Below are 17,038 nucleotides of genomic sequence, written 5' to 3'. Positions count from 1 at the left end.
ATTTTTTTAACCCATGTTAAATTCAAATTGATGCCTAATTGTCCACAATTTGATGCTGGAAACTCAGACTGAGATATAGGGAAACCAATCACAGAATCTAAATTGTGGTGTTTCAGCTGTTTGGTTCAAGTTCCATGAAGTATAGCTGGGGTAAATTTGTTGCCAGTTTTCCCCAAAGAACATCTTTTTAAGTCTCTTGACAAAATGATTTGAAACCAAAAGAAAACAATGAAAGAAAGATCAACAATCCCTAAGTACTTTTTTTTTTCTGATTCTGTCATTTCAGAAAAGGTAATCAATGGCATTGTGAATGAATTCTACACTTTATGCATGTATTTTTCTGTAGAGTTTCTTTTCTTACTGGAGTTAATGTGGAGGGAATTTACTTGTGCCAGCTGCTGCACAAAGAAGTAGAAGAAAGGAAAGATTGCACATTGTGAATAACTTAGTTGAAAGCACAGCTCAAAATATGAAACTGTTAGCCAGAAATGCCTGTATAAAATTCTTAGAGTCAACACACTGAGTCTGGGTGAGCAATTGTTCACTCAGATCGAAAACAAGATCAAAAAATAGCTCACACATGAAGAAAAGAATGAAAATACTGCCAAAAGAAGCAAATGTGGTTCAGAAGTTGATTTTGCTCGTGGCTGGGAATCCTTCCATCCCCAGAGATTCGTTTACTTTCTCTGTATTGTATGCTAAATTATTAATATGGATCTGTTGTGTTGCTGGTGAGACAAAAACATACAAGTTCTAGAACATGATTGTGAGATGTCACATGTGGCACTTGTGTAGAAAGAGGTGCTTTTCCAATGGACTATGTTGCAAATCAAATGCTTTGGTTGCTTTCTCTGCAGTGAAGGATTCTGAAAGGAGCAGACAGCTATTGCTACATTGTTCCCTTGTCTAGTTTGAATGATATTCCCTTGCTGAAAAGCATCCCAGGAAGCTCCTTCCACACAGAATTGTTAGAAATTTCAAAAGGAAGAAACTCTGTTCGGTTTGTGTTGGCAGTGGCCTGTGTTTCTGCACCATTTTCTTCCAACACCTCTTCAGCACTTGGCTTTAAGCACCTTGTGTAATGGTCCTAGCTAATGAGGTATATTTTGCAGTTTGGGCTGTAAATGTGTACAGTGAGTTACTAGAGCAAAACTGATGAACAACCACTTGCAAAGCCAAGTGTGGTTGCTTGTCATCATTCATGTGCATATGCTGAAGTGATTCTCCTCCTCCTATCCCCTCCCAAGATATCTTTATCAATATATCTTATTCCTTCTTTATGAAGCTTCCACTGTAATGTTCTGAGCCATGGGCTCTGATAAATTGTGACTGTCACATTCAATTACAACATATACTATGTGTCCTGTTAATGACTGCTTTCTCCCTCCACAGGGGATATCATGTGTCTGCTACATAACATCGTGTAACTTGTTTTACTTGAAGCTGATTAGATCATGAGAAGCAGAAGATTGCTCTCTAGTGAGCAACACTGAAAAAATCCCATTTTCTATGATAAATATTTCATATATAAACATTTAATACAGATGGCAGATTTGTAAAAATTTATTTCCATTGTTAACTTGGATCACTTCACTACTGCAGGCTGTGAATTAAGGAAAAGCCTGAGTTATTTGTATGGTGTTTAGCAGGAAAGCCCTGGATCCAAGTCAAAACACTGATACCAAATCACACAAGGATTAAATAAGATCCATAATGGGATGCAAAAAGTTCAGGTTTCTCAAAACTCTCCCCTGTAAATATCTCTCAAATTGCTGTGAGTAAATAGGGCTGAAGAATACTAGTCCCATTATGAAATTTGATATTTATTTTCCAAGTGAAGGTCTGCTGCAGCTGTTTGTAAATTCCAACATGCCTTTTATACCATGTTAATTGTTGTCTTTTCCTTGCATGTATTAGGTCCATAAAGTCATAACCACCATGATTCTTCTAAAAATCCTCAATTTTTGGCACTTCAGTGGGCAGTCTTTCAGTTCCCTGTCTTCAGCCCTCAGTTGCTCAGGACCATATGCTTGACTAATGCGTAAAAAATTATGAAATTGGAGAAATAATACTTCTGGTACTGAAAGAGATGACTTGGGACTATTTCTTTTGTTCCTGCCAAAGGGAATGTGCTGCAGTCACTAAAAGAGGCAGCCTCAATACTGATAAATCAGTATTGTATTACCCTTTTTACTCCACTAAAAGCTGTGCAGACTCTGCTAAATAATAAAATGTCAATTTATGTCTGTTAATACTTTGTAAGAAACTTTGGAAGAATATGGCTTTAGTATTAGCTGCTTTAGGGTCACAGTAAAGTAACAAATGGAAGTGTATGTAATGTACAGTAAATGAAATTATTTTTCATTTATAGATCTGGCTTTTAAATTCTGACACATTGCTGGTAGAGTCTTTAGGAAGTTCCTCCTCCCACAGTGATTTTACACTGTTTGGAGATATCCTCACACCTAGCTCTGGACTAGTGGGAACCTGGAATGCTCTCAAAGTCCTTTACCAGCCGTGCATTCAATGCAGAAATAAGGAGTAAGTACAACCTTTTTTAAACTCAGATTCTGGTATTCATTTGCTTTGCACTAGTATTTCTTTTATGTTCTTTGGACAGTCTGTTAATCTCAGATATAAACCTCTTTGAATTTGCATATTTCTTAAAATGTTTTTTAAGCAAAATGCCAGAGGAGTAGTATTTGGTTTCTGTTACAGCCAGAGAGAATCTGGTTGTTAAACTTTTGCATTTTAATATTAAAATATAGACCAAAGAGTTTTGTTGTTTCTAAGGGCGCATGTCGGTAACTTAGGTATTAGTGTTTAAATTTAATTTGCTTTCAGCCCAGTGATGACGTTATTTCAGAAAGAAGCAGGGCCCTGAGAGAAGGGAAAAGAGAAGAGGTGAGGAAGGTAGTTAAGTACAGTGTCATAAAAACGTTTTTCTTTGATATGTCTAAGTGTACTGGAGCCCTCATAAAGGAAACATTTGATTTCAGTGAGCTTTGAGTTCAACATTTTGAAAAACATACACTGCCTAACATGTTAGAGCCTTTATCTGTTGGAGAGCAAAGATAAGAGCATGCTGATTAAACAGTGGCTCCAGTGTTTGCAAGTGATGAAGTATGATTTAAGCATAATTTACTGCTTTCTTTGTGCAGTGACAGAAAAGAAAGCATCGATCTTGTGTAAGTCACACTTAAGTGTTGGTTTGTTGTTTTATCTGTAAACTTTGGAAACTAGGTGAGAGATTTACCTGAGTATGGAGGAAGACATTCAATCCAGACTCAGTCAGTACACAAATAAATTATAGCCCAAGACCTCATGAAAGTACAACAGAAATGTTTTCTCATAGAGACAAGGAAATGTGCATATGAATTTATTATTTTTGTAGGAGAAACATACACCTTACAAGCATGTGTGATTCATTATAGTGTGTTATCCTGAATGTTGCCAAGGGTGTTCTTTTTATAATTCAAGCAGATGCAAGAGTGAATAGCAGAAATAAACTGTGATGAATTGAGAGAATGCAAAATTTTAGTATTTAGAGAAAAGGTCATTCTACATTGTTAATGTTAGTCATGTAAGAGAAAAAAAAACCATTATTGATGTAATAGCTTCAGAAGATGGCTTTGGAAAACCTTTATGATCTAAATGTTATTTAAGGATCCAAAATACATCCTTGAAGTATTATAATTTAAACTGCTTATTCTGAGAATGGGAGATGTTTTGCAAGAATCTGTCTGAAATGAAAGATATTTCTCTTACTACTTTTAAGTCTTACAGAAGTGTAACTTAGAGTTTTGCTTTTCAAATTTCATTTCTTTATCACTGAGAAAACTTAATTATCTTAGCACATGTTCATCTACTCTGACATGTTATTGAGATAAAAGTCATCTACTTGGTCATTTTCCTAGCATTCACAAATGTTTTTCTTGAATGGAGTTCTCAGCAGCAGTATTTTAGTGTCAGATTATATTCAGTTCTTTCTATTTCCACAGATACGCTTGTTAGAAATCGCTTTTTTTCAACTTTTTTTCTCACTCCACTACTTTGTATTTATCTTTGGGATTTTGCAATGAGCATAAGGAACAACTGAGGATTTAATTCTTCTCTGACAGCAATTGGTATTTTCTCTATCCAGTTCCTGGACAAATGAAATAACGGAAGAGAAAGAATGGAAGATTTTTTTCTATTAAGCTTCAGAAACCAAACTGTTGGTTTAGTATTGTTTTTCCATTTTTCTATTTCTAGGAAAGAGCAGTAAAAAGGACATTAGCACTTCAATCTGTTTCTATGAACTAATTTATCAGCTGGCCTCAAGTACCACCTGAATCTGTGTAATCAGACTGAAATCTGTCTATATCAAACAGGAGTATAAACACAGCATAAGCAAAAGTATCAAAACCAGTATGATTCATTTAATGTGATGCATTTGCATTTAGAACTCAAATTTTATTTCAAGAATTCTGAACATAGTATCTGATTTCTTGATTAGTGCAAGTTCCAAAATTTTCAGATGCCCACATTCTGATGAAAATTTTAAGACTTAGCTATCTTCTGCACATACACCTGCCTTTGGAATAATGGAAAGGTTTCAGAGCCCAGGGCCTGCTTGCCATGAGAGAGGAATAAGCAAGGACACCTCCAGAATAGAAAGGGATCAACAGGAGGTCTGCGTGCGACCTAGACCCCAGCAGACCTCAGTAGCTGCAAGGGATAAGTGTGCACTCTGGCATCCTGTTTTTGGTCAGAGGGCCTCTTCAGGTGCTCTGAGTCCCTGGGTACACTTGGGTTCTGTCAGTTCTGGCAGGGCCAGAGTCTGAGCTGTGTGATGGGAGGGGAAGCACCTTTCTTACTTGTGGATGCTGCAGAGTCTGTGCTGGTTAGCTGGGCCATAGGTTAAATCAGATTACGGTAAACTAGAAGTATTGTTTTTTTAATATCTAAATATAGTAGCACAATCACATATTTGTAAAACATGGGTAAAGAAATGAAACAGAATCTGTACTTAGTTTATGTACACAAGCGTAAATCTGCTTATTGTGAGATAAATACATGGCTCCATTGTAGCAGTTGACGTCTTGGGCTTTGTGAAATTCTTCCTTGGCAAATGCTGCTGCTAAAGAGAGTCTGACGGATATTGCCTAATAATTCACATTTAGGCACCCTTTCCTGGAGATGCACTTAAGTATTTTTCTTGAGGGGAATGTAGAAGCTTTTGAATGTGATCTTCATTTCAAGACTTCCAGGGTGTCAGAAGAAATTTATTGTCTCACTCAAAAACTCATTTTATCCCTCCTTTATTCAGAGCTCAGTTTTGCAATTCTTCGTAATTAACTTAATGCTTAATGTTCTTCCTTGGATCCAGAAGTGTTTTTCCCCTTAAACTAGGAATTATGTCCTGTGAACAGCACTGCTTCAGTGAGCAACAGAACTCTCTTTCCTCCAGTAAATCACTGGCATATCTATCACTGTACCTTACATTCAATATTGCTCTAAATGTTAACAATGCAAAGGAAACAAACATTCAAGTAGGATAAATGTCCTTGGTTCATTACTGGCTGCTGACTGGTAATTACCCATTTGGAATTATTGGTATTTAGGGGTGGCTGATCCTGAAGCCTTTTCTAACAAAGCTGTGGTCTGAGTTAGGCTGAGCATTGCTGTGAAGGTAATTACCTGTTGTGTGGCATCAACAATACGCTGATTTAATGTCAAATTTGTTGATCTGTGTTGACCATCAGCTCCTTTTCAGGTAGTTTCAGTCTAATAAGCAGCCTTCCTCCTTTTTTTGGTATCCTTTATCAAATTACATCCTAATTTTGTTCAGAGTTTTTTTCCTTCTTGGTCGTGACCATTTCTGTTCCCAACGTGGGTCCTGCTGATGGCCCTTCCCAGCTCCATGTTGTCTGTGGAAGGAAGAAGCATTTCTCTTCTTCCAGGCTCTGGGAGAGCAACTGGCATATGGGATAGGAACAAACTGTGAACATGTCATGTGGAGCCTCTCTCCATATACCTTTATTTTGGCAAGGAATTCTTAACAGCTGTGCTCTGGGTATTCTCTGTATATTAGGCTGCTTTGCTTGAGGGCATTCAGTAACTTTTAAGGCATTGTGAAGTTAAAATAGGGTTAAGTGTATCCAGACATACTACTTATAGTAGCTCTTGTCATTTCTCCTTAGAGCTGTATTCCTCTATCTTTCTGAGGGTAGGCTTTAAGTGTTGTTGTGATTTGTATCTTACTCCTTTAGCAGCGAAACAGGGCTAGAAACACTTAGGTGTGTGATATGTGTGATAACACACGTTCTGGCTAAGTCTGTCTGCATTTAGGCTTTTAGCCCTTGAGGGAGCTTTATGAAAATTCTTCTACAGCAAATTAGTTGAAATTGCATGAAAAAAGTATCTTATAAATGTGTTTGAGTTCCATTAGAGAAGCATACCTCATGCATTTTCTGCTCCGTCCTTTATGGATCAGGTGCATGTGTTTATGTTGGTTCCCTCCACTTTTCTCTCAACAAGGCTACTTTTCTCCACCCACAAATCTGCTGTGCAGACAGAAGAGGTCTTCCTTTCAAGTGGCAGGTTCTTGGCAAATAACACCTTATGCAAACAGCCTTAGCTGCTGGGAGTGATAATAGTAAATACTGCTGAAGTGAGAGTGTTGTAAAAATGTATGAAGAAAATTGAAAATGTGGTTACATGGCAATTTGACCATAACTTGATCTCAGAAAATATATGTGAAGGTACAGTAGGGAGGAAAATTGCACTTTTCCCTTTAGAGGAGAGTGCTAGGCAAAGCTTTGTCAAAAGGTCATTGATGGATTTTTGTATCTCATATGCATCTCTGAATGGTTTACAGCTTTTGCAGAAACCTTTTCCTATGTAAAAATTTGCTGTTTATGATTTGGGAGTCGAAAAATTACTTCCAGAAATTGTTCATTTTATTAGCTTTAGAGGGACAAGAATAAGCTGGAAAATTGAGTTTGTGGCTGAAAACCTGGAGGGTTTGAGTCCTAGTGCTTTTATTACAGTCCATATATAGTTAGCTGTTTATGAAGCTGTTATTGATGTGTTCCAGAATGTTGTTTATTTCTCCCAAGAATGGCTTTCATTCTATATATGACCCTAGAGTAATTCACTTCTCATAAAAACATCAAACCGTGTCCTATTCCACTGATTTTTGAATATCTGAGATTTTCGCAGTTTTTCAGTGACTCTTGCCTGTAGAAAACACATGCGACCACATTGATCAATAATTGATTGACTGAGGAGTGACCAGTGTTTCTGTGGTTTGTGCTCTCTGTAAGCTGATCTCTCTATCTGGAATGATTAAAAGAGTGTATGTGATTGTAAATAGAACATGAAAGGGCTGGTTTGTTTCAGATGTTTTTTTTCCTGTTCTCTTCTTGAATTATTTCATGATATCGAGTTAAGAGAACTGACACCATGAGTGGGATGAGTTACCTTAGAAGGGATGACTGAATAGTCAGGCAGAAATTTTTATAAGATAGAGTCAGATGCCAATTAGGGTTTTGGAACAGGAAGGAAAAGATTACTTTTCAGAGTTTGATAGAAGGGGAAGCTATAAGCCTAAAGTAATTTGAATGCTTAGGCAGCAGACTGCTCTTTGGTACTGGTAACATCCTTTCTCACCTCTGGGAAAAAGAGTACACAACTTTTAAGCATAACTTCCAGGAGAAATATCCTGCCTTTTTTCTTTCTTGGAGCTACACCTGCCATGTGCAGCAGCCTTTTATGGTAGTTACTTAGGAACTTAGTTCTTGTTCTTAAACACAGATCTGATATATCTTTCTGTTCTTGGGGGCTGTTGTATTTTTGGTATCTAATCTTTGCTATTTAAAATGGTCTTAGAAGTACTAATTGAAATAGAGAAAACTGTTGGAATAAACTTTTTGTCTACTGAACAAATTCTCATATTTTTTCTCAAAAATTTTGCTCATTTTATCATTCCAGCTGAGATTTTTGCTTAGATTACTTTTTTTTGTTCATCTTTTGAAATTTCACCTTGAAGTCAGGGGAGGAAGGATTCCTACTGGTTTTTAAAATAGGATTTGTAATCCCAAATCACTTATCCATTTGTTGATAATCTGACTGACAGCCTGCCTGTCTTCTTGTGTATTGTGAAAGATGCTGTTGTATTAGTAGTTGTCTTGTAGGGTACTGCCTTTGTTCTCTGCATTAAAAGTGTTAAATGCTATCTACAGAATAATTGGCAATGTAAAAATATGAAATTGACTGTAAAGGCTATTGCTTAACTACTTCTTATGGTCTAGTTTTTTTAAAGAAAAGATAGATAAATATTTCTTTAAGATATCAGATCACAAATATGCTTTTGAATCAGGATTTGTGATTCTGTAGTGTGGTAAAACAAAAAAATAAATTTCAGGCTTTTACCCTTTTTCCATATTCTTCATATTTATTTGTGAAACACTGCAATTCGGGTAAGCACAATTTTGGTAATTTTCATGTGTCTTTGACTCATCTTGCTGTAGTTCACCTCTTTGAGGAATATTAGGATTGGTAATAAGAGAAATGTTGGGTGGCAAAAAATTGTAAATTAAAAGCAGCAAGACTATCTGAAACCAATTAAAATGTGTCATCAGAAACAACTGCATTGCCAGATAGTTAATAACACTATAGGATGATAGGAATGTAAGAAATGCCATGCTGGGTAAGAGCACTTTAGCGTGTTCTTTTTAGTTTTGTATCATCCCTCCAACATCCAGAAATGTTCTTCAGAGTAGTGTTTGAGCACTTTCTTGTAGTGCTCAGCTCTGTAGTTGTATTAAAGATGTCAGAGGATACAGTCTGCATATTTCCTTTACTGCCTGTTCATTCATCTTTTGATCATCTATTTGAATAAATACTTTTTGGCCTTCTGGTGCTGTCTGCCTCCACAGTCAAGTGACAAGTTCCAGAAGTCCACTACTGATGTGTAGTACTCTTTTAACCTCCCATGAAATTACGTCCTGCTAGATTTGGGTGGGGATTAGCAAACCAAAATTCAGAATTTCCACCAGCTAAATGGACATGAGGATCCTAAACTACAGCACGTAGTGTTCTTGCTGATTGCAGTTAGGGGTTAGACTTACTTGCTGGAAGGAAATCAATGTCACATATACTCAAGTTTTACTATGTGTATGTGTAGCTTTCATTTTGCTTTCCTTGTAACACTGCTTTTTTTTAAAACCAAGTAGCCTAAATATGATAGTGATCCATTGAGGGTAGTTTTATAATCATACATCAAACATAGCAGATTTCCACTTGGATGCTTGCAGTTTGTTTCTTATAGACTTATAAAGACTGTTTGGTTTGTTCGGGAGCTGTAAGTACTCAACTCCTGTATGCCTTTAAAATAACAGGATCTGTTTGAGCAGGCAGGAGTCAAATAATGAGCCAAGAGTGAAAAAGCAAATCTTGTAAAAGCTTATTGTACAGATGGTTGACATGAACTACTTAAACCTCAAAACTTGATTTATTTATTGGATTTTAGTGTCTTGGCCTGTTTTAATTAGCATTTGTTGTTTCTATTGTATTTCTCCCTGACAGGCTGTGTAAACTAACAATACGATTTAAGCTGCCACTTTTACTTGAAATATTTTTGAATTGGGAAGGCTAAAGCAAATTGGGAGTGTATGACTTGAGACCAAAGAAGAAAGTCTTATTTATAAAATTGGTCAGGATATGTCCATCTTTGTGTGTGCAGCAACAATAGGATATTGCTGGTGGTTGCCTGTTCTGAGTGCTGTGGCATTAAAACAGAACAAGTAATTCTTATGATGGCTCCTCTGCCTACTGGCCTTAAGCTATAAATTACATTATTTGTATAATTAATAAGCATAATAAGTGATATCTATCACAGAATCACAGAGTGGGTAAGGTTGGAAGGCACCACTGTGGGGCCATCTGGTCCAACCCCCCTGCTCAAGCAGGGTCATCTTAGAGCATATGGCACAGAATTGAATCCAGATGGTTCTTGAATATCTCCAGTGAGGGAGACTCTACCACCTCTCTGAGCAATGTGTTCCAATACTCAGTCACCTGTGATGTAAAAATGTTCTTCCTCATATCTGGGTGGAACTTCCTGTGCATCAGTTTCTACCCATTGCTTCTGGCCCTATTGCTAAGCACCACTGAGAAGGGCCTGATTCCAACCTCTGACACCTCCCTTTAGATACTGATAGACATTGATGAGGTCCCCTCTCAGTTATCTCTTCTCCAGACTAAACAGGCCCAGCTCCCTTTGCCTTTCCTCATAAGAGGGAGCTCCAGTCACCTCATCAACTTTGTTGTCCTCCACTGGACCTGCTCCAGGAGCTCCATGTCTCTGTTGTACTGAGAAGCCCAGAAATGAACTCCAGATGTGGCCTCACGAACACTGAGTAGAGGAGCAGGATCATCTCCCTTCACCTGTTGGCAGTGCTTTTCCTAATGCACCCCAGGATATTATTTGCCTTCTTGGCCACATGCTGGCTCATGGACAGCTTGTTCCACTAGGACCCCCAGCTCCATCTCCCAGCAAGTCGGTCTCTAGCCTGTAGTAGAGCCAGGGGTTACTCTTCCCCAGGCGCAGGACCCTGCACTTGCCTTTGTTGAATTTCAGAAAGTTCCTCTCTGCTCCTCTCTCCAGCCTGCTGAGCTCCTTCTGAAGGGCTGCAGAGCCCTCTGGGGTACCAGCCACTGCCCCAGCTTTGTGTCATCCGTGAACTTGCTGAGGAGGCCTCTGCCCCTCCATCCAAGTCATGGAGGAGTAAATTAAACAATGCTGGGCCCTCTACTGAACCTTGGGGAACATCACTAGTGAAGGGCTCCAACGGGCCTCCAGCTAGACCCTGTGCAGATAAGAACCTTCAGAGATCTGTCCTTCCTTCAGTTCTCAATCCACTTCACCATCTGTGGGCGTGAATGTTTGAGGAAGACATGGAGGAGATCTGACTGGAAAGCTGGGAAGGCTTGTTCCAGGGAATAAAATTGTGCAGAATTTTAGAGCTTAAGCCATGTAATTTCCAAAAGACTGGAATATTAGATCTACTCAGAAGTGAGATATTAGATTGACCCTGCCTGTTTTCCCACTGTGTATGGCCATGAGAGTAACAGCTCAATAGCTGTTCTTGAAGGGAGGTGAGTATTTTAGCTTTAAATGTCTAGATTAGTGTTCCACCTCTGCCAAAAGACTTTCAAATGCACCTTCAATATAACTTTTGCTCTCTGGAAACAATTTGGAGTGACATCTGTTAGGCCCCAAAAACGTGCTTGACAAGAGTCTTAAAAGGGCTTATGGTTTTTTATGTACTCTGACTTCAATGCACGGGAAGAATACTAGTAAGATATTCTGAAGAGGTCAAGACAATAAAAAAAATTTACTGGCAACTTTGGAAAATCAGAGAACTTTGACAAAAGTTTAGAGCAGCATTCAATCAAAGCATCTTCTCAAAGCATTGACTTAGCAAGCTCCAATCCCATCCATTTTTAAGTTACTCAAAACTATAAGAAGAAGGAATTAGTAGAAGAAAGAGAAAGATAGAAAAGAACTGTGGCTACCACTATGGAAAAGTATAGTTACCACTTCTCATTCCAGCGGCATGCAGCTGATGGAAATTCCAAGAAGAGATGGGGTCAAGATGTGCTCACTGCATGTCCTGGCTCAGGTACCCTTTGGCTTTCCTGGGCCCCTCCTCCCAGTGGGACATCTGCTCACTCTGGGGCTAGAATAGGGTCCAGAGGCGAGTGTGGAGCGTTGGCTCTGCTGTGCTGGGGATTGGCAGCCTCTGCAAGGCTGGGATACAGGCCTGGGGGGTGTGAGGTGTGTGGGGCAGGGCATTGCCTCATGGAAGCCAAGGCCCCACCTGCCCCTTCCCATGCATGCACCTGAAATGTTTCGAGCCAGAAATCCTTTTTTTTAGTCTCTGAACACCTTTGCATAGAGTGCCACACTGGTACCACAGTCTTGATTGGACTGTTATTCAACCATTTGTTAATTATCAAGTGTGGTTTTACTTCTTTAGCTATGGTGTGTTCTCCTACATCTGAAGTCCATTCTAATTAACTTGATATACATAAGGTTTATAGCTGTCTTGTTTTCAGCTGTTGCATCTCCTGTTTGAACGAGGTCATCTACTGAAAGACTTCTCATTGAGCTGGTGTCTGTGACACAGTTTTTCCATGCCTACTTCACTTCCTTTTATAAAAAATCTGTTTTCATCTGTAATATCAATTCCTGCATCAGCATTGACTTGGTTTAAACATAGATTAAGTCTTCTATCTAGATACCCTTTCTATTCCTTTTTTCTTCTGCTGCTCCTGCTCATGTCCAGAACTCAGCTGCTAGGCTGCATGCCTCCCTTATCCTGTACCTTCTGCTTCTAAGCTGAGGCTAGCTTTGCCTTTTTCTTGACCCATAAAATTTTAAGAAAGCTCATAAAGCTAAAGAGCCCAAACAATCTGCCTTCACTAATCTGACTGTGTCAAGGTGTTTGTGTGTGGTGCGGCCCCCAGAGTGATCTCACAAGGTTGGTGTGTGGCCCTGTGTGATTGCTCCTGCTGTGCCTCCTGTCTGCAGCCGGACAGCAGGACTCTGGACAGCTCTGCCTGAGAGCTGCCAAGGGCTCCTTCAGCAACAGCCAGGATTAAACAGGCACTGGTAAATCTCTGCTGTAGCAGAAAGGGGGAAGCTTCAGAATAGCTGAAAGGGAAAACTTGAGAAATAGCTCTGAGGAGAGGAGGTGTTAAAACTAGGGACAGTTTGGGGAAGGGTGGAGGGGTTATTTATGGAAGAGTATTTCCCTGCACAGAGGAAATTGACAGACCGTCAGGATACATAGTGGCAGAGGACATGGAAAAGGGGCTAGTGGAAAGTTGATTCTTTCCAGATATGCAGTTGGTCTGCTGTGAATTTCCAAAGTGAGCTGTGGGATGTAGTAAAAGATGTAAAAAAATCTATACTGGTTTAGGATTTTGACTTAACTTGAAGTTTACTTTTAGGAGAGGAAGCTGTGCTCTTGACTGCTGGTTTTATTTATTTAAGATTTAATTGCCTGTTAAATTTCACTTCTAGCCACATCTGATACTTCAGTTTTGTGCTACCTTCATAGTGTGAGCTTCTGTACAATTTTTGCAAGAGGTATAATTTTTTGTGGAGTGGGAAAACGATGATAAAAATAAACTCATCTATTAAAATTGTGGTTTCAGTGTGAAAGGGAAAATATGACATATATGAAATTCTAACTTGAGTCATTAGGCTTTTGTTTGGTTTAGATTGAATGAATAGAAAGAATAAATCTTGCTGTCGGCAAATTTGGGATCAACCACTTCTATGATTTGTGGTGTTTCTTGCTTTGCTGCAGGTAATTGCATCTTAAAATACTGAATTTCCTTCTCTTCTGAAGTCAGCACATCAGGAAAAAACTTCAAAGCATCAAGCTGAGAGATTTTTTTGAACAGTGATTACAGCATTTTTTCTATACAGCAGGATAACTTCTCCCTTTGGATTCAGACATAATGTTCTGGAGTGCCTGGTATTTGTGAATATTTCTATATGGAATATCAACAGTGCTGTAGAAGAGATTTAATTTTACCCAAAGGTTTAAAAATCAGAGGCCAGAAAACATTTTCGTCTTTATATTGTTCTGAAAATCCATTTCAACTTCAGAAATGGCCCCCTGCTTGGTATAATAGGACTTAAAAAGGGAATTAAAGTTTATGGAGCATGTATAAATCTTCATGTGGCACAGCTGGTAGGAATAACCTCTGTGAGAACACCCAGGCAAGTGCTTTATACTGTGGCTAGGGAACATAGAGCTTTATGTACAGGGTAACAGCAATGCCATCTCATCCTACAGACCATTGGTTCATTCAGCTTTGATTTAATTTAATTTTTTTCTTCTTAGATAATTTTTCTCTGCTGCTTGCCTGGTTTACTTACAAAACTAGTGTTACTATTTGCGGCCATTCCACAGCCCTGAATGCACACCTGTTTCAATACTGTTAGGGCAGGGTATCAAAGACACTATCCCTCTGGTACCAGGGACAGTGTTGAGACTGCTGGCTGGTGTGACAGTGGCAGTGAGCTCATATTAGGGCTGTGTTTTCTACCTAGTGCTTAATTCCCCTGGTTTGTGGTTAGAGTCTTTCCTGGGGATGGTGGTGGGACCATTAGTAACAAGGCAAGGGGATACCACATTGCTAACTGGGTTTGCTGCTGCCTCTCTGCCACTCCTCCTGCATGGCCTAGATGGGAAACTCAGATTGTCTTGCAGAAGCCAACTCTGCTTTTCAGTCATGGTCTTAGGTGAGGTTACTGCACCAACTGTTTGCCTTGCTTTTGCAGCACAGACATCTGAGCCACTTGATAGTCAAGTCCTCAGATCCTACAGTTTAGAGCATGTGGTTGAAAGTAAATTGTTTCCAATTTTGGATTGCTTAAAGAACCATGGAAGCTGAGGAAATGAGTGACCAGCAGTTCAGGTGTCCAGGCAGGGTCAACTGCTGAGACCAGTAGCTTCATCAGCTATCTCACCCCTGCTCATCCATCAGGTCACTGAGTACCAAGACTGAGTGATGCAAATACCTCCCAGTGTGCTCACAGTGCACAGAAATAGCAGGTTACACCAGCTTTACAGCATTTATGCACTGGGTCTGAATGTCTTCTTTTTTTCACCTGTAACTACTAATTAAAAAAAAATCTTACTTAATTAACCTATGCTGATTTATCATAATTGCATCTATCAATCCATTTCTAATGACTAGATGCATGAATTTCAACAGTCCCTTCCCTAAGGCCACATTAGTCAGTATAAGCTCTGACTGATAACTTAAAACTCTTTTTTTTCCCAAACTCATAAAGATGTGTAAAATTTTTCTGATGTTGCTTTAACAAGGCCCACTGAGATTTAGGATTAGGTATCTAAGGCCTTATTGAAGACAAAACCTTTCCTGTGTTTAGCCATGCAGAGCCAAGCTCCTCTTCAGACAGCGCTTTAAAAATGAAGATAGTTTGATAAACATAGAATTGAAATCATAGAGAAAGGTATGAGGGATCTTCCCTCTGAATTCCTTTACTGCAAAGCCACAGTTACTATTAGCAAATATAAAATGTAAGTTGGAGTGGCAGCAGCTCTTGAATTTTAAGGCCATTTCACTATACTAGGAACCAGCAGTGGAAATCTTTAGCATTGTTAGAAGAAAACTACTTGGAATACTGAAGAAAAAACAGAGGATGGAAGATAGACCTCATTCCCTAGCAGGAGAATTCATTCTCTTGTACAATTAATCTAATTTCTTAGTCTCACTCTTCAGCACCCAAATCTGTTCTTTCTCTAAGAGGTAATTTTTACTGAGGTATGTCACTGTTGGGGCCTCAGTTTAGCATCCCTCTACTTCCTTCTCCTGGGAAACTCTAGAAGGAAAATTAAGTGGAATGTATTTCATGAGATATTTTATGTTCAACTCCCTCTTTTTATTTGAGGAATTAGGAAATTAAACTGTTTCCACAGGCTTGGAAATTAAAAATCTGATTTAACATTAGGTCATTTAATAAAATTGTAAAAATTGAACTTAATATTTTTAGGAAGCGTATTTTGCAGGAGGCCACAGTGTGGTTGGCAGAAAGTTTTAAGTTCCACACTTTCAAAGCAGAATTGCTTTAGACATTTTCACACCTTTGCTTAAACCTGAGCAATCTGTGTATCCAGAAACTTAAGAGCATTCTTTGTCTCTCTCAAGAAGCCAGACATTCTCCTTTTGTAAGCGTTATAGATTGATAAATATGTACACTATTCCATCCAGCCTTCCTTCAGGTCAATTTCTACTATTTTGATTTTCAGTGTCTGCTGTGAAAGTATTTAGATTCACTGACAGTTCATACAGGGCAGTCTACAGGTAACTGAGCTGCACAGTCCCAGAAAACCTTGAAGAAAAAGTGGAAGCCTTAATGTGGCTGAGGATGGTATTGCTGTGGTTTCAAGTAGTGACACTGAGTATTGTATGGCAGTATGCAGACACATAGGTGTTCTGGATTAATGATTAAGCTACAGGTACTGGTCTTTAAGCAGCATCTGCATGTATTTTTACACTGTGGACATCCAACAGGAATATGTAATCCCTTCTATGCCCCAGATAATAATGTTTTGTTTCAATAAGTGATGGGAACATTGTCTTGGAATGTCCTTGTATTCACCTTGCTTAATGTAGAATGATTTAGTCTGGATACAAAGTTCTGCTTTTAAGGATGAAGAGTTAGTAAATCTTTAAATTTGATGAAACACCAAACAATTATTGTCCATCTCTTGAATTGTTTTGCTGTTGTGGGGCCTTCTTTTGCTTTTTCTGCAGTTTTTCTGAGATTTGAGATTTTGTTACTAAATGAATATTGCAGTTGAGTATACATGACATAGTTGCTGCTGCTCTGTAGATATTTCAATCAGAGTTCCCAATTTGGAAATCATCTGGTAGCTGTTTTGGGCAAGCAGACCAGGTATTTTTGGACTGACTTCAGTAATATCTCAGTGAATGAAGGAGGACTTCAAACAGATGAAACTAGAAAACAAGTCAATCACAGATGAAACTAGAGCTTAAATAACTCAAAATAATTCTTGTCATTGCATTTGTGATGCTTAGAATTATTATAAGATATCAAGAATAGTAAGTACATTTTTTTAAATCTTGGATATTGTATACTAATTTATTTTGAAATAGATGTACTAATAAAATTCCTTGTTAAGGTACTGCAGCTTGGTTCACTGCCCCTGTTTTCATTATGAAAACTTCTACTTCTCTTTGAAAGCTAAATTATCCTTACAGTCTCCAGCTTTTTTTAATCCCTTTGCCCTTAGAATAATTTGTTCACCTGAGAAGTGATTGGGTGAACTGAAGTGAATTAAATGCCGTTTTAAATTACATAGGTCTTCTCTTTCTTAAGCATCTGACCCTCGGTGGGTCTGGGCATACTGCTCATGAGGTTTTTGGAACCTTTTGTACTGAACTAGTACAAAAATTGAATTCTTGTATTTGATCTGCT

At 38.6% G+C, this 17,038-nt stretch overlaps 1 protein-coding gene across 1 annotated transcript in view; it reads left to right on the top strand.

Annotated features, from left to right (window-relative positions):
• Nucleotides 1–17,038, top strand: part of UBE3D (ubiquitin protein ligase E3D) — a gene marked incomplete at its 5' end in the record, with an annotated part of 76,852 nt that overhangs the window by 17,424 nt on the left and 42,390 nt on the right. Inside the window, one exon of the mRNA XM_084202377.1 lies at nt 2,372–2,541. Within this exon, the coding sequence (XP_084058503.1) occupies nt 2,372–2,541 (170 nt within the window). The remainder of the gene's footprint in view (nt 1–2,371; nt 2,542–17,038) is intronic.

This window comes from Fringilla coelebs (assembly GCF_963513975.1).
Source record: "Fringilla coelebs genome assembly, chromosome: 3".
Lineage (NCBI taxonomy): Eukaryota > Metazoa > Chordata > Aves > Passeriformes > Fringillidae > Fringilla > Fringilla coelebs.
Note: the sequence above shows the minus strand (reverse complement) of the source record. Positions and strands in the feature narration are given on the sequence as shown.